This window comes from Humulus lupulus, chromosome 7 (genome assembly GCF_963169125.1).
Source record: "Humulus lupulus chromosome 7, drHumLupu1.1, whole genome shotgun sequence".
Lineage (NCBI taxonomy): Eukaryota > Viridiplantae > Streptophyta > Magnoliopsida > Rosales > Cannabaceae > Humulus > Humulus lupulus.
The window spans coordinates 205903109-205928648 of record NC_084799.1 but is presented as its reverse complement, the minus strand read 5'-3'; the positions used below and the strand labels follow the sequence as shown (position 1 = coordinate 205928648).

Genomic DNA, 25540 nt, shown 5'->3' with positions numbered 1-25540 from the left:
AATATTTCGTTAAAGTTAACATTAAAAAAATAAAAAACTATTAAAACCAAGAATCTCCGTTATCTACACACTTCTTATATAGAATAAATACATGCTACTTAATAGGTACATGCATTCTTGACTTTTGTGGGCCATGAGAAAAGATTCTATTTGTGAAATTTTAAAATATAATTAAAATCAACATATTATAAAACTTTGATGAAAAATAAGTTGAATAATATATTTGTAGGAATTATATTATTTTTTATTTTCTTTTTGATACCAAAACATTGCTTAGTATTAGTTATTTAAATAAATTAATGCTATATGTTTATAAAGTTATTTTTTATTAATTAACAAATATGAGATGTCCAGTGTTTAAAATAAAATAAAAAAGATCAATATTTTTTTAAAAAATTTAAATATTATTTAAATCAAATAAATTTAATAAAATTTTAACAAAAAAATGAACAAAAAACTTTTGACAAAAGTGAATTTTGCTATGACATTAATCTTGCAGTAAAGCTCACGACAAAAGTCTTGGTCTTCTACCAAATACCAAGACCCACTTTAGCCGTGAGCCTTACAATTAGGTTAAAGTCATAGAAAAATTCACCAAATTTTTGTCCCAATTGAAATATATGTATATATGTCTTGTATTAATATGAAAAATAATTGAAAAAAAACCCTTATATATTTATGTAGCAATCTGAACTAAGGTCACCTGGACTGTGTTGAAATTTCAAGCGTGTTCACCACTCTCTTTATTAATTATTCATAATCTTATTGACTTGAATCATCTAGGCAATATCCAAGTTTTGTGACATTGTCCCTACACTTCCTCAAAATATGGCTTTCTCTGCCTTTTTTTCTTTTCTTAATACATTGTAGTTTTCAAGACTAATGCGAACCGCAGTTTATTCGACTGCAGAGAAATGTTCACAAAAAACTGCAAATAATTATATTTATAATATTATTTTTTATATATATTTATATATTTCTTCTTTTAATATATATTTTGATTTCAGATTAAATAATTTTCTTAATACCAATATAATTATATTTATAGTACTACATTCAATACCAAACTATGTTTAAATTTTTAATATAAAATTTTATCATACACCTAATTTTTCTAAATTATTATCTAAATAAACGTAATATATAAATTAAAATTAAGAAAAACATTCACATACTATTACTAATTAAAAGATGTCATTTATATATATAAGTAATATAAATATATATATATTTACCTCCTACAAACGGAATGGAGAGTGTAAGAGCACAAATCCGAAATGAGAGAGAACCTTTCCTTTTGCAGTGCCTCATTTAAGCAAAATACTTTCGAAACCTTAGCTGTTTTTCTTTTACGAGTGCATTGTGTTCCAAGAAAGATTGATTGAAATGAGAGTGACAAAATCATATAGTTTATTTTGGGTATAAGCTTAAGTTTCATTGCTTGATTATTGAAGTGTGCTCTAAAATTGTAGAGCGACGGTGGAATATGAGCAAAAAGCTAGGGAGTTTGTTAAGACAGCCATGACAAATCTCGGATTTCCAGCCAAGATTCTTTGCCCATGCAACAAATGTCACAATCTAAGACATCAAATTTCAGACGAAGTTGTCGAACACTTAGTTTTGTGGGGCATGGACCAATCTTACAAAACATGGTTTCATCATGGGGAAGATCCAGTTCAAAGCAGCACGACAAACACAAGTTTTGAATATGATTTATTTCGAGCAGCGGGAGTATTTTCAAGTAACGCCAATGATTTTGGTGACGATAACAATGATGCTGATTTTCATAGTCTATTAGCAGATGCTGAATCTCCATTGTATGAAGGATGTTCAAAGTATACAAAAATTTCTTCTATCGTTGGGCTGTATAATCTAAAAACAAAGCATGGAATCTCAGATGTTGGCTTTAGTGAGATGTTGGAGATGATCAAAGAAATGTTGCCGAAAGATAATCTCCCACTGACATCAATGTATGTAGTTAAAAAGTTTCTAAAGATGTTTGATCTGAGCTATAAGCATATCCATGCTTGTGTCAATGATTGTTCTTTGTATACAAAAGAGAATGCTGATGCCCAAGTATGTCCCACTTGTCAATATCCAAGATGGAAGCAAAATGAACAGATAAAAGAGATTCTACAAGGGCAGCCTGCAAAATTGTTGAGATATTTTCGTATTATACCAAGGTTTCAAAGGATGTTTAGAAAAGAAGAGACGACTTTAAGCTTAAAATGGCATTCAACCCATAAAAGAACAAACGAGAAAATGTGGCACCCAATAGATTCAGAGGCTTGGGATGCAGTTTATGAGAGATGGCCAGATTTTCAACTTGAACCTAACAACCTTCGATTAGGACTTGCTGCTGATGGGATCAATCCTTACAAAAATATGAGTTCTACGTATAGTTGTTGGCCTATAATGCTCGTTGTATATAATCTGCCACCTGCATTGTGCATGAAGGATGAATTTACCTTTCTATCTATGTTGATTCTTGGACCTAAACAACCCGAGAATGACATAAATGTTTACTTAGAGCCCTTAATAGACGAGTTACTAGAATTATGGAATGGTGTTTATACATATGATATCCCTACAAAGAAGTTTTTTAATTTAAGGGCCATGTTGCTATGGACCATAAATGATTTTCCAGCTTATGGAAACCTAGCTGGATGTGCAACTAAAGGGAAGTATGGTTGTCCTGTTTGTGGCGAACACTCAAATGTTGTTTGGTTGAAGCATATTAAAACAATGTCCTTTTGCAATCATATTCGATTTCTACCACAAGAACACCGTTATAGAAAGAAGAAATATACAGCAGCTAGGGCAAGGGAACGAGCACCACAATGTCCAATTATATTGACAGGTGTTGAAGTTGCTGAGAATTGTTAGCAAATGCTTCCAAGGTAGGAATTTGTGGCATGGGCGGGTTGGGTAAGACCACCCTAGCTGAAATTGTATTCGAACGGTCTCGTCATCAATTTGATCATGGGTGCATTTTAAAAGATGTTCGAGAACAAATCGAAAAAAATGGATCAAATCATTTGGCAAAAGATTTTGTCAAAAGACTATCAAAGGAAGAAAATGGAGATTTGGATGATGCAAAAAAGAAAATGCTAAGTCGGAAAAAGTTGTTGTTAGTTCTTGATGATGTGGATTGCTTGGAACATTATGAAGCTTTGCTTAAAGATGAACGTGATTGGTTAAACTCTGAAAGTAAAGTTATCATAACAAGCAGAAATAAACAAGTAGTTCGAAATATTGTTAGAGGCAACAAAAACATATACGACTTACAGATACTAAATGAAGAAGAAGCTCTTAAGCTCTTCTTATTGCATGCTTTCAAAAGGGAAATTGTTGAAGAAAAGAAGATAGAATTTTCAAGAAAGTTTGTAGACTATGCTAAAGGTCTTCCAATTGCTCTTAAAGTCTTGGGTTCTGATCTTTATTTAAAGAGTATGAATGCATGGCAAAGCTTGTTGAGTAAGCTGAAACAAGTAGAACCCGATCAAGGAGTACAAAAGGTACTAAAAGTAAGTTTTGATGGACTGGAAGAAAAAGAGAAGAGCATATTTCTTGATATAGCGTGTTTCTTTCGAGGTCAGGACAAATATTTTGTGAAAGATATATTGGATGATCGTGGTTCTTTTGATGCTGATATTGGAGTTCTTGTTGACAAGTGTTTGATAACTATATCTAAAAGCACATTTGCTCATGGGCCAGTCCTTCAAATGCATGATTTGTTACAAGAAATGGGCCAGTCCATTGCTCGTGGGTCAGATCGTAATCATTTGCAAAATCATAGTAGATTATGGATGTCTAAAGATATTTGCCACGTCTTGAAGAATAATATGGTAAGCACTAATTAATATATATATATATATATATGTGCGTGGATTATTTCATATGTATTCTCTTAAATAAGTTACCCTTAATTTTATTATTATCTAGTTCAGACTTCATCTAATAATATCATTTGTTACCTCTATATATCTTAATTTTAACCTCACTTAATTTTCTTGAATTAATTTATTTATTTTCTCTATCAGTTAGAGCTTCAGTAAATGGTTTAGATATGCAGTCAATTATTGGAATTTATATTTATAAGATAAAGTACTATTTTCATTGAGTACATATTAGATCCCTTCCTTCACACTCACACACCCAATTACATATATGAGTTACTCTCAAGTGGCAAGGAATCACTATTATTAGTAAGAGAATTGCTAAAAGGCATTATTGGTGCCCAACACCACAAGGAGATGATATTATGTTATTGGTACAATCCAATATCGAGTGCCACACATTTGAATTTAATAAATATTATAGAATCACTAACTAGTCATAACACTATATTCGTAATTGTATTTCATTCTTATCAATATAATAAATTGAGAAGTAAATAAAATGAATATATGTACCACTATTAAACTAATTGAAAAAAAATAAATCTAATTTTGATATAAGAAATTATGTGTTACATAAATTGAAAAAAAATGTATGTATGAGCATTTAATTTAATTGAAATTTTCAATTCTTAGGCTACTACCACAATTGAAGGAGTATATCAAGTTGATGGTGCCAATAGAGTACGAGACAATAGAAGTGAAGAATTTTTTGATGGTGATATTGGCGATAGAGTACAATTTATAGAGGTGATAAGCTTGGACCCTTCAACCTTTAAAAAAGTACCATGTCTAAGATTGCTTAAACTACTGAAGAAAAATTCCCAAATTGGATTTGAATTCCCTCGTGGTCTTGATGGCACTTTTCCCGATAAGCTTAGATTCTTGGAATGGTACTACTACCCTTTGGAATCTTTAGGGTCAAATTTTACACCGCATAATCTTGTTCATCTTAGTATGGTTCGAAGCCAACTTAAGAAACTATGGAATGAAACTCAGGTTTGTCAAATAATTTTATACTTTTATATAAATTTTATTGATGGAGCATGTTTTCTGGGGGTTTCACTTTAAGTTCTATTGGTAGGGTTCTTCAGTTCTCGACTCATGAACAGTTTTCAGCGTGATTTTTTTTTATGACCGTGTATATTGTAGTTGTTTAGAGCATCCTGCAAAATTTCAGAAAATTCTAAATAGTTTACAGTACCGAGAACTAGGTTTTTTCCACGCGCATAAAAAAAATTAGTCACACGTGCAACATGTTTGAACTTAGTTTTCGACATGTAAACTATTCAGAATTTTCTAAAAATCGCGCCAATGCTCTAAATAGCTACAATATACACGGTCATAAAAAAAAATCATGCCAAAAACTGTTCAAAGGTCGAGAACACTGATACCCCACTGGTAGGATTTAAGTGAAGTCCCTGTAAGAGAATTGTAATATATATTTATATATTGATGATTTGATTCAATATCCATTTTCTTTTTGTCACGTGCAATATATATGCATGCAGGATGTTAACAACTTGAAATATGTCAATCTCTCTCACTCAAAGAATCTGACTTGTTTTCCAAATCTCGCTAAAGCAAATCTTCAAATGCTGCGCCTCCATGGTTGTACAAATTTAGTTAACCTTCCCCCGTTAAGGTTTCACAACATTCTTGATAATGCAGAGAAAGAATCCGAAGTCATGCACAAATATAATTGTTTAATGCTACAATTTATATATCATAAGGTGTATGATGAGCGTAAAAGCATTCACCAGAATGTGCGACATTTTGCTGTGCGACAATCTGTTGAGCAACATTCTCTTAAGCAAGATTCTGATGTGTTCATGAATATAACCCCATCCCTATTGGACTATGTGTGGACAGACGGGGCCTATAGTTGCTTGCTTGATCTCAAAGGGTGCTCCAACCTTAGAAGTCTTTCAGTGATGTCTGGTAATATAAAATTCATATGTTTGCGTTCAACTGCAATAAAAGAATTGCATTCCTCAATTGGCTATCTCAAAAATCTTCTTGTGCTTGATCTCTGTAATTGTAAATGTATCAAGAATCTTCCAACTAGTATTCGTAATTTGGAGTCATTGGAATACCTAGATATGTTTGGATGTAAATCCATTGAAAAGTTTCCCGAGCTTCCAAAAAATATAAAAGGACTAGATTTGAGTAGAACATCAATACAACAAGTGGATTCATCATCCTTTGAGTGTCTACCTTGTCTCCATATTTTATACATGAATAGTTGTATAGAGCTTGAAAGCCTCCCAACTAGCATATGTAAGTTGAAGTCTCTTGTGAGACTAGATCTTGGAAAGTGCTCACGATTGAAACTTTTTCCAGAAATCTTGGAGCCTATGGAGAAGCTAGAGAAACTTTATTTAGATGAAAGTGGGATTGAAGAGATGCCATCAACAATAGAGAATCTTGTTGTGCTTCGTGAGTTCAACTTCACCTACTGCAAAAATCTCAAGTGCCTTCCAACCACCATTTGCAAGTTGAAGTCTCTTACAACATTATATGTTCATGGTTGCTCACAATTGAAAAGCTTTCCAGAAATCTTGGAGCCTATGGAGAAGCTAAAGAAACTTTGGTTAAATGGAAGTGGGATTGAAGTGATGCCATCAACAATAGAGAATCTTGTTGTGCTTGATGAGCTAAACTTGTGCAATTGCAAAAATCTCAAGTGTATTCCAACCACCATTTGCAAGCTGAAGTCTCTTATAGCATTATATATGAGTGGTTGCTCACAATTGAAAAGTTTTCCAGAAATCTTGGAGCCTATGAAGAAGCTAGAAGTGCTTTGGTTAAATGAAAGTGGGATTGAAGTGATGCCATCAACAATAGAGAATCTTGTTGTGCTTGATGAGCTAAACTTGTGTGATTGCAAAAATCTCAAGTGTATTCCAACCACCATTTGCAAGCTGAAGTCTCTTACAGCATTACATATGAGAGGTTGCTCACAATTGAAAAGTTTTCCAGAAATCTTGGAGCCTATGGAGAAGCTAGAGAAACTTTATTTAGATGAAACAGGGATTGAAGAGATGCCATCAACAATAGAGAATCTTGTTGTGCTTGATGTGCTAAGCTTGCGCTATATCAAAAATCTCAAGTGCCTTCCAACCACCATTTGCAAGCTGAAGTCTCTTACAACATTATATGTTATTGGTTACTCACAATTGAAAAGCTTTCCAGAAATCTTGGAGCCTATGGAGAAGCTAGAGGTACTTTATTTAAATGGAAGTGGGATTGAAGTGCTACCGCCATCAATTGAACGTCTAGTTACTCTTAAATATTTAGGTTTAACTAGATGTAAAGATCTCAAGTCTATTCCAACCAACATCTACAATATGAGAAACATTTCTAAAATCATTATTGATGACCCAGAACTAAAAAATTTGTCATATTGTGGTTTTTCCTCATTAATACTATCAGGTCCCAGTGAAGCCATTGCTAGTCAATTACGTGCAGAAGTTCAAAATTCCAAGTGCAGAAGTTCTTGCCCTATCACAAGTATAAATGTTTTATTCATATTACATTCTGATGGACTCAAATGTGGCGCCGGCATTCCATTCGCTTGTTGTGAGTGCTTTCTATTTTACTCGGTGCATAATATTTTGGCGAGCCAATATTTTGAGTATAATATTTACCGGTGTCGCGAAATTTCCAAAATTTTGCGTGATGAATGTTATTATGGTGAAGAAGAAGATCAGGTATGTCTCTTCCTTAATTTTATTGAATAGTTCGAATAAATTTGATATATAGCTTTTCAGAAAAATATTATAACATAATTGCCTCTTGTTTGTGATGTACTGTAGGATTTAATAAGTTGTCCAAAAGCAAGTTTTTGCTATTCAGGAAATGCAATTCCTCGATGGTTTACTTATCAATCTGTGGGTTCATCAATAGAAGTAAACTTGGTTCCCTCTTCGGATAATTATTTCAGCTTCTTAGGCTTTGCTATATGCATTGTCGTTGATTTTGATCCGTGCACTTCAAATCCTGGTGTGGTGGACTTAAATTGTGAATACCATCTCAAAAGCAATGATGGTCAAAGTTCCAAATTCTGTTCAATTCTACTGCGACAAAAAGCTACTCATGATTCTGATGGAGATTCTAATGTAGACAACAATGACATTTTAGACTGGTCATCGGGCAATGTGTTCATATCGTATCTTTACCGAAAAGGTAATTGGAAATTTTTATCTGGAGTTGACCTTAATCTTGTAGTAAATCTCACGGCAAAAGTCTTGGTCTTCTACCAAATACCAAGACTCACTTTAGAGCCTTGCAATTATGTTAAAGTCATAGAAAAATTCACCAAATTTTTGTCCCAATTGGAAATATATGTATATATGTCTTGTATTAATATGAAAAATAATTGAAAAAAAAACGTTATATATTTATGTAGCAATCTGAACTAAAGTCACCTGTACTGTGTTGAAATTTCAAGCGTGTCTCTTTATTAATTATTCATAATCTTATTTACTTGAAACATCTAGGCATTCTATTGTGTTTATTATGTGATCCAAGTTTAACGCAATTAATAATAGGTTAAATATTAGGTTAAATATTCAATGCAATTAATAATAGCATTGGCTTAGTCTGTCTCTAGCTAGCTAATGGGGTCCTATTGTATGTTCAACATCATCATATAAATAAGTAAACATAATTTTATATTTTCTTGAATAGTGAATAGATCATCACATGGTCTCTGATAAACAAAAGGACTTCTCCTGCTATTTCTATGGAGTATTGCTGTTTTGATTGACAACTTTTCTTTGTAATTTCACTCAGTAATAATTGTACTACTTCGCAAGTTCTGAAGTTTCGTAGAAATGTTTAACAGGAAAAGAAAGAAAAAAAAACCATTTTCCAGTCAGTTTTTTCAAACACCACTTTACTAGTAAATACAGTTCTAAAACCTAACAATTTGAAAAAGAAAAATTGAGAAAAAATAATAAGTATTCATATTAAAAATAATATTTATGGTCAATATTCATCACATGCCATATGCTCTGGCACAGACTGCATTTGGTTACAGAATTTCAAAAAAAATATTTCGCTACTTTCAAAATATAATAATTGGAAAAATAAAGTGGGATAATTCTACGGTAGAGACTTCAAAAAGAGCCTTATCTTATCGGTAGGGCTTTTTTGTATTCTCAACCTGTAAATAGTTTTTGGCACAATTTTTTTTATGACTATGTATATTATAGTTATTTAGAACATCCTGTAAATTTTTCAGAAAATTCCGAATAATTTACAGTGCCGAAAACTAGTATAAAAATAGGTTGTTGCACGCGTGACTAATTTTTTTATGCGCGTGGAAAATAGCATGTTTGAACTTAGTTTTAGGCACTCTAAATTATTCAGAATTTTATGAAAATTTGCAGGATACTCTAAATAACTACAACATACACGGTCATAAAAAAAAATTACACCGAAAACTGTTCAAAAGTTGATAACACAAAAGAAACCTACCGATACGGCTCTTTTTGAATACCTTACCAAATAAATTTCCAATAAAGTGAGGGTTACTTTGTTGAAAAATTAAAGAATATTTATAGGGTATATATTTAAAATAAAGGGTAAAAATACAATGCATATGGTCATTACTCATGGTAACACGTTTTCTGACAAACAAAAGGGTACAGTGCTTTGACTACTTACTTTTCTTTTGTTAAGGGCAAGTTCGGGAAGGTTCGAGGAATAGTTAGTCAAAGAAAAGAAAAATAAAATACTTTTCCAGTCAATAACTTGCACTAAATACTCTCTGCTTTTCAAACCAAGATACATCTCTTAAGCTCTTTATAATCCCCACCCAATTTCTTGTGATGAAAAACGGAATTATATTATAGTGCAAAAATGAATGAAGATGTGTCTGGTCCCCACCCAAATATTAATCATGTTGACCTCTCTTTGAAGCCAAGTATGGATGCAGATGATGATCAGCATCAGAAGAAGAAGAAGTACGATGTTTTTATCAGTTTCAGAGGAGAAGATACCCGCAGAACTATTACTAGTCATCTTGAGAAAGCACTCAAGGAAAGAGGGATTGAAACGTACATCGACAATAGACTTGAGAGAGGAGAAGAGATTTCCAAAGCTCTTTTGGATGCCATTGAGGACTCCAAATTCTCTATAGTTATTTTCTCGACAAATTATGCGACTTCGTCGTGGTGCTTGGACGAGCTTGAGCATATTATCCAATGTAAGAAAGAGGAGATGCAAATGGTTCTGCCTGTGTTTTATAATGTTGATCCAGCTAATGTGCGCAGACAGAAAGAAAGTTATGCAGATGCGTTTGTGAAACTTGAACAGCGTTTTTCTGATACCAAAACACGAAAATGGAGGAGTGCTCTAACTGAAGCAGCTAGTCTTTCTGGATGGCACGTTTCAGAAAAGGACAACAGGTTCTCTCTAAATTCAATTCTATTATATGTATATATTTATATCTATTTTATATAAAAAGTGTTACGCAGATAACGAAATTTTTTTGTTTTAACGGTTTTTTCTTTTTTTTTTTTAATGTTAATTTTAACAGAATATTTTTATATTTAACGGTAAATTGTAAATTCTAATTAAATTTAAATAAAATAAAATAAATAATTAAAATATGATATTTTTGAGATATTTACAATAATAATTATTTAAAAATAATAAATAATTAAAATAAAATATTTTTTAGATATTTTACAATAATAATTATTTAAAAATAATAAAATTATACATTTTTTAACTTAAATAAAACTTAATTAAACTTAAATACACTTATTAGAATATCATATTAAACATATAATATAATCTATTGTTAATTAGTAACAAATTACTTTTAAAAAAAACTAGCAAGAAACTTAAATTTAAAATCCATGTATAATATTTAACATTATATTAAATGTATAATATACAATTTTTTGTTGTCACTCTCAAATTCAAAAGCTAGAACAAACATAAACTTGAACAAAAATAAATAAATTATTTAATTAAAATAAGATATTTATTTAAAATTTATATGACATTAATATAAATTTAATAAAAATAATTAATAAATTTTATAAATAAAACCAAGCAAAACGTGTATATTGCACGTTGTTTGTATCTAGTATATATATAGGGAGAGAATTGGACTCTTAGGGTTATCGACCTATAAACAGTTTTTGACACGATTTTTTGTATGACAGTGTATATTGTAGCTATTTAGAGTTTCGGCGCGATTTTTAGAAAATTCTGAATATTTTACAATACCGAAAACTAGGTTCAAACATATTGCACGCGTGATTAATTTTTTTTATGCATGTGGAAAACAACATGTTTGAATCATGTTTTCGGTACTGTAAACTATTTGGAATTTTTTGAAATTTGCATGATGTTCTAAATAGCTACAATATATACGGTCATAAAAAAAAAATCGCGCCGAAAATTGTTCACGAGTCGAGAAACATTGAGAACTCCACCGGTAGGGCTTAAAGTGAAGCTCTTATAAAAGAATTGTCCTATATGTATATTGATTTTCAACAAAACTTGTAAATATTTCATCTTTTCATTTAAATGTACTTGTTGAACTATTAAACTTGATTTTAGATTTTTTATGTATTTACTAGAGCTTCTAGTGTCTTTTATGTATTTATTAAAGTTTCTAGAATGTTCATATATTTATAAGAGTTCGAGTCTTTAGTATTTTGGAACTTTCATTTCTTAGTAAATGAGAATTGTCTAGATTAATCTACTAGCTAATAATTTAATTGTGTTTTTAGAAAAATCTATCCTATAAATAGAGATGTAGTCCCACCATTTTGTATTAAGCCAAAACTCAAGTTAAGTTCTATAAAAAAACCTCTTCCATCATAATATTATTTCCCATATTAACATTAGTTTTCAACAAAGTCTTCATGTATTTACTAGAGTTTCTAGAATGTTCATGTATTTACTAGAGGTTGTTGAGCTTTTAGTATTCTAAAACTCTCATTTAGTAAATGAGAATTATCTAGAATAATCTACTAGCTAATAATTTAATTGCGTTTCTAGAAAAGTCTATAGAATCTTGTAAATTAGGATGTAATCCCACAATTTTGTATCAAGCCAAAAACACAAGTTGAGTTCTATAGAAAAGTCTCGTCCATCATAATATTATCTCCCATATTATCATTAGTTTTCAACAAAATCTTCAAGTTCTCTCTCAAATTTTTTCGACAGTACTCCACCAATTATAATATTTTGTATTAGTGTACCAATTTACATAAATTATTTAACTGTACACAAAATCTAGGAATTTTAATTTATTGCATATATAACATACCTTTACTATTACTGCATTAATTTTCATTATAGCGTGTATTTTAACTATAATTAATATAATATAATCTAGGAATGATGCTGAGTTAGTTGACGAAATTGTCAAACATATTAGAGGGAAATTGAAAACTCCATCTTCAATTGATTATTTAGAGAAAGGCTTGGTTGGAATCGATAAGCGTGTTAAAGATCTCGACAAATTGTTAGCAAATGCTTCCAAGGTAGGAATTTGTGGCATGGGCGGGCTGGGTAAGACCACCCTAGCTGAAGTTGTATTCGAACGGTCTCGTCATCAATTTGATCATGGGTGCATTTTAAAAAATGTTCGAGAAGAAATCGAAAAAAATGGATCAAATCATTTGGCAAAAGATTTTATCAAAAGACTATCAAAGGAAGAAAATGGAGATTTGGATTATGCAAAAAAGAGAATGCTAAGTCATAAAAAGTTGCTGTTAGTTCTTGATGATGTGGATAGCTTGGAACAATATGAAGCTTTACTTGAAGATGAACATGATTGGTTAAACTCTGAAAGTAAAGTTATCATAACAAGCAGAAATAAACAAGTACTTCGAAATATTGTTAGAGGCAACGAAAACATATACGACTTACAGAGACTAAATGAAGAAGAAGCTCTTCAACTCTTCTTGTTGCATGCTTTCAAAAGGGAAAATGTTGAAGAAAAGGAGAGAGAATTTTCAAGAAAGTTTGTAGACTATGCTAAAGGTCTTCCAATTGCTCTTAAAGTCTTGGGTTCTGATCTTTATTTAAAGAGTATGAATGAAGGGCAAAGCTTGTTGAGTAAGCTGAAACAAGTAGAACCCGATCAAGGAGTACAAAAGGTACTAAAAGTAAGTTTTGATGGACTGGAAGAAAAAGAGAAGAGCATATTTCTTGTTATAGCATGTTTCTTTCGAGGTCAGGACAAAGATTTTGTGAAAGATAAATTGGGTGGTCGTGGTTCTTTTGATGCTGTTATTGGAGTTCTTGTTGACAAGTGTTTGATAACTATATCTAAAAGCACATTTGCTCATGGGCTAGTCCTTCAAGTGCATGATTTGTTACATGAAATGGGCCAGTCCATTGCTCGTGGGTTAGGTCGTAATCATTTGCAAAATCAAAGTAGATTATTGATGTCTAAAGATATTTGCCACGTCTTGAAGAATGATAAGGTAAGCACTAATTAATATATATATATATATATATGCGTGAATTATTTCGTACGTATTCTCTTAAATAAGTTACCCTTAATTTCATTATTATCTCTATCAGTTCAGACTTCATCTAATAATATCATTTATTACCTCTATATATCTTAATTTTAACATCACTTAATTTTCTTGAATTAATTTATTTATTTTCTCTATCAGTTAGAACTTTAGTAAATAGTTTAGATTTGTAGTCAATTATTGGAATTTTTATTTATAAGATGAAGTACTGTTTTCATTGGTAGCAATTAATTATATTTTGCTATTGAATTATGGTAGCAAAATAATTTAGTTACAAAATATAAAAATATAAGACCAAATATTTCTACTACCAAAATTATTAGTAGCTATTTACTAAATTTAGCTACCCATTTTCTTTTGGTAGCTAAATCTATTGGCGCCAAAATATAAAATTCACAACTTTATATATTATTTGCTACTATTTTGTTTTGGTAGCAAAACATACATTGTTTAGCTACTAATCTTTTAGTAGCAAAAAGTAAAATTTATTTTTGTTAAATTATTGAAATTTTTTGCTACTAATTATTTATTTGTAGCAAAAATAATATTTGAACCACAATATTATGCTACTAAATTATTAATAGCTAAAAGTATACACATATAATACACTACTTAATAATAACTTAATAAATCATACTTCTGCTTAAAATATATGTAAAAATTTGTTTAATGACATAATAATTATAATTATACATCCATATAGTTATAATTATTTAAAATTATGTATAATAATATATACTTATAAAATTATTAACACGTATAATAAATATAATATTCAATATAGTTTACTATCAATATATAAATTTAAGTTATATAACTTATACTATTTTTCACTATCTTGAAAAACTACCCACTACTCTGTCTCCCACACTCTGTCTCACCACTAATAATCACTCTCTAGAAACTGCTCCTATTTATAGAATATATCATCAATATATAAATATATGTATATATATATGCATATATAAAGAATTAAATACTTATCATTCTTGACATTGAAGCAAAGGAATCTAGCAATGTCGCATCTCTCTCTCTCTCATATAATTCATCTACTAGCAACATATATCTCTCTCTCTTATAGTTATATATTTCTTCTCTCTGCAATGTCTTACTCGAAAATGTATGAATGTTCAGTTATTTCATTGATAATTCATCATAATTATATATTTTTCCCTTTGTACAGAATTGGCGCGAAAGATTGAAGATGTTTATAGTGTTAGCTGGTAGATTGAAGATTAAATAGCTGATGTTCTACACTTGAATTTGGAGGAAAGCCACTATGCATTACACGATTTTTTAATTTCTTTTATTAATTAATCCAGAAATCCTTGCATCTTGTATATGAATTTTGTACCTTGTAAAGTTGTAATATTTTTACTTAATCTATCCTTCTTTGTTTTCGTCATCAATGTAATGTATATAATATATATTTATCATAAGTTTATATTTATTTTGATATTTTTCATGATATTTTATTTACATTAAAATTATTGAATAATTATAATTAATTAATTGCAAAAAGAACAAAGAAAAAATACAATACAAATTACCAAATAAAATATTTGTCAATTTGCTAGTAGAAAATATTTTTTTAACTACCAATTTTAAAATATATTGCTACCAATTAATATACCATCAAAATCATATTACTAATTAATCATTATGTTAATTACTCGATTAAAACATTTGCTACCATTTTGTGGTAGCAAAAACAAAATTAGCGATGCAAAATCTAAGTATTTTGCTACTAAATATAATATGTATTGCTACAAAAAATTAGTAGCAAATAAAGAGCACTTGCTACTAATTTTTTTGGTAGCAAAATACTTTTAGCGACGGAGTATTAGCTACGAACTAGCTACCAAAAAATTTTAGTAGCAAAAACTATATTAGCTACCAAAAAGATATTATTTGCTACTAATATATTAGTAGCTAAAAGACTTATTTTTTGTAGTGATTGGTGCCCAACACCACAAGGAGATGATATTATGTTATTGGTGCAATCTAATATCGAGTGCCACATATTTGAATTTAATAAATATTATAGAGTATCATTAACCAATCATGAGATGCTACCTCATGTGGTGTTGGACACCTTAAGGTGTCAAATAACAACACTATATTCGTAATTTCATTCTTATCAATATAATAAACCGAAAAGTAAATAAAATGAATATATGTACCACTATTAAACTATTTGAAAAAAAAATCTAATTTTGATATAAGAAATTATGTGTTACATAAATTGAAAAAAATATATGTATGAGCATTTAATTTAATTGAAATTTTCAATTCTTAGGCTACTACCACAATTGAAGGAGTATATCAAGTTGATGGTGGCGATAGAGTATGAGACAATAGAAGTGAAGAATTTTTTGATGGTGATATTGGTGATAGAGTACAATTTACAGAGGTGATAAGCTTGGACCCTTCAACCTTTAAAAAAGTACCATGCCTAAGATTGCTTAAACTACTGAAGAAAAATTCGCAAATTGAATTTGAATTCCCTCGTGGTCTTGATGGCACTTTTCCCGATAAGCTTAGATTCTTGGAATGGTACTACTACCCTTTGGAATCTTTAGGGTCAAATTTCACACCGCATAATCTTGTTCATCTTAGTATGGTTCGAAGCCAACTTAAGAAACTGTGGAATGAAACTCAGGTATGTAAAATAATGTTATACTTTTATATAAATTTTATTGATGGAGCATGTTTTCTGGGGGTTTCACTTTAAGTTCTATTGGTAGGGTTCTTCAGTTCTCGACTCATGAACAGTTTTCAGCGTGATTTTTTTTTATGACCGTGTATATTGTAGTTGTTTAGAGCATCCTGCAAAATTTCAGAAAATTCTAAATAGTTTACAGTACCGAGAACTAGGTTTTTTCCACGCGCATAAAAAAAATTAGTCACACGTGCAACATGTTTGAACTTAGTTTTCGACATGTAAACTATTCAGAATTTTCTAAAAATCGCGCCAATGCTCTAAATAGCTACAATATACACGGTCATAAAAAAAAATCATGCCAAAAACTGTTCAAAGGTCGAGAACACTGATACCCCACTGGTAGGATTTAAGTGAAGTCCCTGTAAGAGAATTGTAATATATATTTATATATTGATGATTTGATTCAATATCCATTTTCTTTTTGTCACGTGCAATATATATGCATGCAGGATGTTAACAACTTGAAATATGTCAATCTCTCTCACTCAAAGAATCTGACTTGTTTTCCAAATCTCGCTAAAGCAAATCTTCAAATGCTGCGCCTCCATGGTTGTACAAATTTAGTTAACCTTCCCCCGTTAAGGTTTCACAACATTCTTGATAATGCAGAGAAAGAATCCGAAGTCATGCACAAATATAATTGTTTAATGCTACAATTTATATATCATAAGGTGTATGATGAGCGTAAAAGCATTCACCAGAATGTGCGACATTTTGCTGTGCGACAATCTGTTGAGCAACATTCTCTTAAGCAAGATTCTGATGTGTTCATGAATATAACCCCATCCCTATTGGACTATGTGTGGACAGACGGGGCCTATAGTTGCTTGCTTGATCTCAAAGGGTGCTCCAACCTTAGAAGTCTTTCAGTGATGTCTGGTAATATAAAATTCATATGTTTGCGTTCAACTGCAATAAAAGAATTGCATTCCTCAATTGGCTATCTCAAAAATCTTCTTGTGCTTGATCTCTGTAATTGTAAATGTATCAAGAATCTTCCAACTAGTATTCGTAATTTGGAGTCATTGGAATACCTAGATATGTTTGGATGTAAATCCATTGAAAAGTTTCCCGAGCTTCCAAAAAATATAAAAGGACTAGATTTGAGTAGAACATCAATACAACAAGTGGATTCATCATCCTTTGAGTGTCTACCTTGTCTCCATATTTTATACATGAATAGTTGTATAGAGCTTGAAAGCCTCCCAACTAGCATATGTAAGTTGAAGTCTCTTGTGAGACTAGATCTTGGAAAGTGCTCACGATTGAAACTTTTTCCAGAAATCTTGGAGCCTATGGAGAAGCTAGAGAAACTTTATTTAGATGAAAGTGGGATTGAAGAGATGCCATCAACAATAGAGAATCTTGTTGTGCTTCGTGAGTTCAACTTCACCTACTGCAAAAATCTCAAGTGCCTTCCAACCACCATTTGCAAGTTGAAGTCTCTTACAACATTATATGTTCATGGTTGCTCACAATTGAAAAGCTTTCCAGAAATCTTGGAGCCTATGGAGAAGCTAAAGAAACTTTGGTTAAATGGAAGTGGGATTGAAGTGATGCCATCAACAATAGAGAATCTTGTTGTGCTTGATGAGCTAAACTTGTGCAATTGCAAAAATCTCAAGTGTATTCCAACCACCATTTGCAAGCTGAAGTCTCTTATAGCATTATATATGAGTGGTTGCTCACAATTGAAAAGTTTTCCAGAAATCTTGGAGCCTATGAAGAAGCTAGAAGTGCTTTGGTTAAATGAAAGTGGGATTGAAGTGATGCCATCAACAATAGAGAATCTTGTTGTGCTTGATGAGCTAAACTTGTGTGATTGCAAAAATCTCAAGTGTATTCCAACCACCATTTGCAAGCTGAAGTCTCTTACAGCATTACATATGAGAGGTTGCTCACAATTGAAAAGTTTTCCAGAAATCTTGGAGCCTATGGAGAAGCTAGAGAAACTTTATTTAGATGAAACAGGGATTGAAGAGATGCCATCAACAATAGAGAATCTTGTTGTGCTTGATGTGCTAAGCTTGCGCTATATCAAAAATCTCAAGTGCCTTCCAACCACCATTTGCAAGCTGAAGTCTCTTACAACATTATATGTTATTGGTTACTCACAATTGAAAAGCTTTCCAGAAATCTTGGAGCCTATGGAGAAGCTAGAGGTACTTTATTTAAATGGAAGTGGGATTGAAGTGCTACCGCCATCAATTGAACGTCTAGTTACTCTTAAATATTTAGGTTTAACTAGATGTAAAGATCTCAAGTCTATTCCAACCAACATCTACAATATGAGAAACATTTCTAAAATCATTATTGATGACCCAGAACTAAAAAATTTGTCATATTGTGGTTTTTCCTCATTAATACTATCAGGTCCCAGTGAAGCCATTGCTAGTCAATTACGTGCAGAAGTTCAAAATTCCAAGTGCAGAAGTTCTTGCCCTATCACAAGTATAAATGTTTTATTCATATTACATTCTGATGGACTCAAATGTGGCGCCGGCATTCCATTCGCTTGTTGTGAGTGCTTTCTATTTTACTCGGTGCATAATATTTTGGCGAGCCAATATTTTGAGTATAATATTTACCGGTGTCGCGAAATTTCCAAAATTTTGCGTGATGAATGTTATTATGGTGAAGAAGAAGATCAGGTATGTCTCTTCCTTAATTTTATTGAATAGTTCGAATAAATTTGATATATAGCTTTTCAGAAAAATATTATAACATAATTGCCTCTTGTTTGTGATGTACTGTAGGATTTAATAAGTTGTCCAAAAGCAAGTTTTTGCTATTCAGGAAATGCAATTCCTCGATGGTTTACTTATCAATCTGTGGGTTCATCAATAGAAGTAAACTTGGTTCCCTCTTCGGATAATTATTTCAGCTTCTTAGGCTTTGCTATATGCATTGTCGTTGATTTTGATCCGTGCACTTCAAATCCTGGTGTGGTGGACTTAAATTGTGAATACCATCTCAAAAGCAATGATGGTCAAAGTTCCAAATTCTGTTCAATTCTACTGCGACAAAAAGCTACTCATGATTCTGATGGAGATTCTAATGTAGACAACAATGACATTTTAGACTGGTCATCGGGCAATGTGTTCATATCGTATCTTTACCGAAAAGGTAATTGGAAATTTTTATCTGGAGTTGACAAGGCTTTCTTTGAATTTTACTTTGGGGAATCAAATGATAGCACCGGCAAAGGGAGAATAAAACAATGTGGAGTTCGCTTGGTATATCGCCAAGATGCAAAGGAGTTTGATAGAGCAGAACCACACATTTAAACTGAGTTCAAATATCAAAGTCTTCTTAGTATTTCTTTCTCGTTGCAGGTAATATATATATGTAAACCTTTTCAATTTGATTAAACTATTAGTTATTAACATGCTATTTTTATTATTTCTACAATCACATAAATTTAATACATATGCTCATTTTTCTGTGGAAAATATAATTGCATTTTCACGAGTTTTAGGCAGGTTTAGCAGGTATATATATACATGTATAGATATGTATTAAGGTGATGAAAATACATTCTAGTCAAATTAAATTATATACAATCAAATTATTTTGTCTTTTGTGTGATAAAGTACTAATTATAAGTTAATGTATGAAAGTTGGAGCTGTTTTTTTGTGTTGAAGGAATCATTTATTCAATGATTTTTGTTGTTCTCTTTTTTAATGCCTTTGTCATGTTCAAGTCTCTCATATTTACAAGAAAGGAAATCAAATCAGCTAATAACGGTGTTGCTTCCAAAATTCTCTGCGACTTTATGTGGTGGACCTCAACTACTGCTTCGCTATCTTCTTTTGTTTCAAAAGACTTTCTAGTTTTTGGGTTCTTTCATTTTATATATATTTTCGTTGTAATGCATCGCACTCTTTTTCCCCTCTAGAGCTTTTTCTCACTGAGTTTTACTCTTTAGGGGTTTTAACGAGGCTTTGTTATAGCATATATTTAATAGTTTTGTTATGGATTTATTTTGGGGTGTTTAGTTTGTTTGATTCTTATTTGTAATCCTAAACTCTGTATTCTTATATATATTGGATAGAATGCATAAGATAGCTTTAGAGTTGGGTGCCGACCTAGTTGGGATGCTTCTCTATTAGCTTGATGCTTGTGTATTCCTCAATAACTATATATCGATTTGTGTTGACATTTTGTTGTGCTAAATTAAATTATAGGCAAATTAAAAGCATGGTTAATTTCGAACAAACATCAGTTTCTCTTGTTGTCCTAACAAATAATGCCTATCATAACATGTTACAAAATTTGGTTGCAAAACTTTTATGTTGGAGCTTGCTATGGACAAACAGAAAAAGATCTTGTTGTTCATATTTTGAGCTACACATTGGCTATCATGGTCTTGGGTTGATCTGATCTAAGCCTAACCTGAAAAACAATACAACAAAACAACTCATATTATGTAAAACAAATCAAAACCAAAAATTTGGGTCTAATCTAAACTAAAATGATGAGAATAAGTCCCTTTAAACTTCTATCAGGTCCATTCCAACACTTATCTCCATTCGAAAAGATCATGACTCTGTATGAGTCCTCAAATTTGTCCCATTGCCTAGTTCTATAAAAATGTATATAAGATATAAAACAGAGTCCAACAAGTAAACATAAAAAACATATAAATCTATCACAAGAAATTGAACATGAATAATATAATAGAGAATTAAAATAATGTGTTTAATTATTTTAATATTTAATTCTCCTAATATCTTTAACTGAACCGATTCTTTAGTCATTAGTTATATATTAGTTTTATGTTAATTCTTTTTATAATTAGATTAACGTGTTCCTAGTTATTTAGTTATAACAAATTGATTCTTTATGTAATTTTATATATACATGATAACATCAATGAAAGGTGTATGCCATTGTTCATTTACTCATTTGCTTGTATATCCTTCTATATAATATGTAATCAATATCAAACTCATTACTAGTAATTTTCTAAAATGCTTTCCCTAACATCAAAAAAGAGAATCTAAGCGAAAAAAAAATATATACTTTCATCTTAAAACAATTTTATTAGCACTTAGAAGAAAAGACAATCTAGATCCTTCTTAGACATAAATATTCTAGACGAAAGAGATTGAAAAAGTGTAGTAAAAAATAGAAAAAGGGTATGTGAACATTTATTGATACTTTCTCTTTTTCTTTTAGAGTTTAGTTCCAATATTTATATATATAAACATCAAAAGCATAACAAGAGACACTTACCCCAATCGAGTTGTGCTGTGTCCATCGACCTGGGAAGCTTGTTTAAGTGGGCACACTTTGTAAACATACCTGACCCAAGAATTTTACAAGCCAAGGGTGAGGTTCATCAAAATTATCAAATCCAAAAAATTCCCTATAAACTATCTATATATTACATTATGAGGAAAAAGGAAAACAGACAAATTTATTACTTGTTTTCCTTGCTCTCAAAACATTGACCATAGAATGAATAGAACTCCTTATCCTGCAATTTACAAACCGAGTTTAGCCATCAAATCAAGCCAGAAAAATAAACTTCCAAAGTACAAAATGCAGCTAATTCTTACTGACCAAAATCATGTTTTAGCTTTTGTGTCAAACTTGATATTTTTGATTGGATTTTAGACAATTTAGTACTGGATTCATCGTATTCCTTGCGTATACGAGCAACATCTGAGGAAGTGAACATATATATAATTACCTTTGATACACTTATTTCCAAAATCAAAAAACAACAAAACTAAAAGTTTTTGGCTTCTACTTGACTGATTTACTGGAGTCTGAAATAAATTAACAACCTGAAGAATGCTCCACACCTTTTGTTGTATTATCTCCAACCAAGAAGGATTACTTGTTGTTATTACATCTAAATTGAAATTATGTATTTTAATGTTACTAACTTTATATTTCATTAAATTAATTAATTAAATGTGGATTAAATTAAATTAAATATGTATAACACTACTATATGTATGAATTCTTCAATTATACATTTATTAAATAAAATTAACTAATATTTTATAATTTAACAATTTGAATCAGTCTTCAACACCAAATATATAATTGTAATAGGTCTACATACTATAAACTTTAAAGTACTTTCACTACGTATTATCATTTTGCTATGTTAATGGCAGTGGTCCAATGGAATAAAGACAAAGAAAATAATGGTAATGGTTCATCTTCGTCTAGTCAGTCTCTTTATTTAAGAGTGCTGCTAGCTATTTGGTAATTTAAAATAAGTAAGTAGAAAAATAAAGATTTAAATTATCAAATTAATTAGTCAAAATATAATTGATTTATTAATGAACAGCAGTGATAGTATATGTGCTAAAATAAATATAACTTTAGATCGATATAACACATACGATTAGATATGTATATATATATATGGGTGCACTCTTAATGATTACTACCTATGAATGGTTAATTTAATATTAACCATTAGATTAAGATCAAATGTCCATATTTATAGTTGTTAATTAATATTTCTAAAAATAAATTTTGACTTTTTTCAAGTTTTTTGAAGGTTACCTGATAAAAAATGTGTATTTATTATGAAAATATAATATTGTAAAATTTTCATTTTTCAAATGCATGTCAATTTCTAAATATAGCTAGTGTCTCTCATTGGTTGGAAACAACATTAATTATGGCAAAAAAAAAACTAAATTCGAAATTAATGTAAAAAAAAAATATTTACCTATTGGTGACTTGCTATACCAAGTCACTATATTGCCACATCATCATAATTGTTAGTACCCATCTATGGGTAGTAACCATTGAGAAGTCTTCCATATATATATGTAAATAAGTAAACATAAAGTGTCCTTTACCAATAATAATACTTGTTGAAAAAAGATTATATTTTTATAATTAATGAAGTGTATATTGTTGACGCTGTTTTTCGTCAACAGTGAATATAGAGCACGTAAACAATAAATAGTTATAGCCAGAAAAATACAGTAAAACAAGAATGATTTTTTACGTGGTTTAGCAGTTAACTCTGCCTAGTCCACGAGTCTTTGTTATTAGAACTTTAAGATATTCCTGGAAATTCTTCAGAGATAAATTCTCCAGAGTTTCTTCCAAGATTACCAAATTTCGGTCCCTTTCAAAGGTACAGGACTTCTCTATTTATAAGGGAAGTCTCAGAATACTATCCCACACCTCTCTGGGAAGTTATCCTTTATGTCAATTAATTTAATGGCTTTAAAAGCCTATAACTCCTATATACAAGGAAACGCCCCCTGAAGACCAGGAGGCATATAACTGAATAATAAATATCCCTTTATTATAGGGAAGTTACAACAATAAATGTAGATTGCGTCTCTCCAAGTGACTCATTAAGATGTTCGAAGTTAGCAATCTACATCGTCAGTGTCGTGCCAACCCAGGTCTCTTAGTGACTTTCGAGTTGTAATATTTTCCCCGAGATCATGTGGTTTCGAGCTCATACTTATGTTAGGCTCGGAACTCCTGATCCGAGGCCACCCGAGAATAGACGTACTCTGATGTCTGCCTTTCGAGCTTGTGAGGACTTCGAGGCTACCATCTTCGAGGTTGCCACTTGCTTTGTAGGTTCGGTGCCTAGGTTGCGGACACGTATTCTAGATATTGCGAGCTCACACCTGACGAATCCAGCTTTCGAGATCACAATTCTCAAGGCTCGAAATCAGGGTGTAACATTTTGCCTCCTCAAAAGTATTTGTTCGAATCCTATGAGAAGGAAACTTTTGAACTACTTTTCTCGGGAACTGCATCGTCACACACGTTCAAATATGGTCATGTGCCAGTTGGGCATTGCTCACTCAAGGTACTCGAGTGCATGAGTGCATTGGAAACCTACCCACGATCGTTCACCTGCCACCTTTTCGGCGCCATCTTGTCATTTGTCCCTGACCGTCCGATTTTATAAGGATCCTAATCAATGGCCCGGATCAACCCCTTTTTTCCATCTCTGATCGCCTATATATGAGACTCTAGTCATCTTCCTCATTTTATTTTTACGCTCATCAGAGGATAAAAGAAAAGAGAGAGAGAAACCAGACGATATCCCATAAAGTTCTTGCTTTTTGCATGTTTTCCCAGCCAAAGAAACAAAAGACCGCCAGCTTGCTCGAGACTGTGGGATTGTACTTGCAGCCTCTTCTTCAATCGACGATTTCTCTGCAATCATCGTCTTCATTGAGTAAGTATCTGATATATGTGTACATGTTCTTTATCAGTTTCTGGCTTTGCTGTTTTTTTTTTTTTTTTTTCTGGGAATGCACTGGTTCACTTTGTAGTTTTGCCATACTAGGACGCCTTGAGCAATAAGTATTTAGGTTTAAGTTTTCCCATTACTGGTTCTAAATCCAGTATTTATGTAGAACAAACTCAAACATGGTCTCTTTTTTCTGGGTTTTCGAAATTTAAAAGACATATCTTGCACACCAAGATATCGGGTACAAAATCTTGGTTTTAAAGAATGCACAATACTCAAGAATATCATTTTTGAACAACCGCCACCTTTTTCCCTGATATTTCGGGATTTTCAAAAATTAAATCCACTTCCTTCCCTTTTTCGTGAAATACTCGTCGTGACACTTAATCGGGTCTCCGGGATCGAACTCATCTCGTACCCAAGCATTTCCAAGCTTGTTTCACCAAGCTCGGTATTCTTAATTCCTTGCTTGCATGGCCCTAACCATTTTTTATTTCTTGCTATGTCACAAAATCTGGTAAGACGGTGGGGGTCGCTGCTTGCAATTCCGTATTCGCCAAAAACTCTGAGCCCAGAATCACTGTTTGCTTGGAACCAACGTCTGATTCGTGAATACGATCTCGCGCGCGAACAGGAAGAAACCCGAGCTCACTATTGCCGCCAAATCGTCGAGGTCATAGAAAAGAAGAGAAGAATCCTTCGAGAGGTCCTTTATTCAGAATCTGATTCAGGGCCCAGGCCGATCCCCCTTGATCCTAGGTTAAAAGTGACCATCGCGTACAACCCGGGAGAGCTTCAATTCTCACTGATGGGGGAGCCTTCTACCTCGCAGCCACGGATGGAGTTCTTCGAGGCCGAGCACTACTGGAGCTCAGTTACCTCGCTAGGTCAGATAAACGATATCCTAGCCTTCCACGGTCTCAGACTGTCAGGCTCCTTAGGGTGTCGAGCCCCTACTTCCAGCAAGCGAAGCTGCTATGCCTGTAACACTCCAATTTGCTAATAAGGTTTAGGACCTTGATTAGCGTGCCTGGAGGGCAATAAATGAGTTAACATGTTTATATATGAATTTGAATGAATATGTGATTAGAATGCATGTGTTAGATGGTATAAATATGCATGTGAGCCCCGTTTGCATGATAGGGGTAAATTGGTAATTTTAGCTCGTTGAGGGCATAAATGTGATAATTG

At 31.8% G+C, this 25540-nt stretch overlaps 2 protein-coding genes across 2 annotated transcripts; both read left to right on the top strand.

Annotated features, from left to right (window-relative positions):
- The first annotated feature begins 2883 nt into the window (after positions 1 to 2883).
- On the top strand, positions 2884 to 8670 carry LOC133792651 (disease resistance protein RPV1-like). Its single transcript, XM_062230558.1, has 5 exons — positions 2884 to 3848; positions 4536 to 4898; positions 5411 to 7612; positions 7718 to 8152; positions 8599 to 8670. The coding sequence occupies exons 1-5, from the start codon at positions 2916 to 2918 to the stop codon at positions 8668 to 8670; spliced, it is 4005 nt and encodes a 1334-aa protein (XP_062086542.1). The 5' UTR covers positions 2884 to 2915.
- Positions 8671 to 9622: 952 nt separating this feature from the next.
- LOC133792650 (disease resistance protein RUN1-like) lies at positions 9623 to 20307 on the top strand. The gene is made up of 7 exons (XM_062230557.1): positions 9623 to 10315; positions 12268 to 13363; positions 14604 to 14635; positions 15782 to 16082; positions 16595 to 18796; positions 18902 to 19480; positions 19850 to 20307. Exons 1-6 carry the CDS (start codon positions 9768 to 9770, stop codon positions 19430 to 19432), a joined length of 4710 nt encoding a protein of 1569 aa, XP_062086541.1. The 5' UTR covers positions 9623 to 9767; the 3' UTR covers positions 19433 to 19480; positions 19850 to 20307.
- Positions 20308 to 25540: the final 5233 nt, after the last annotated feature.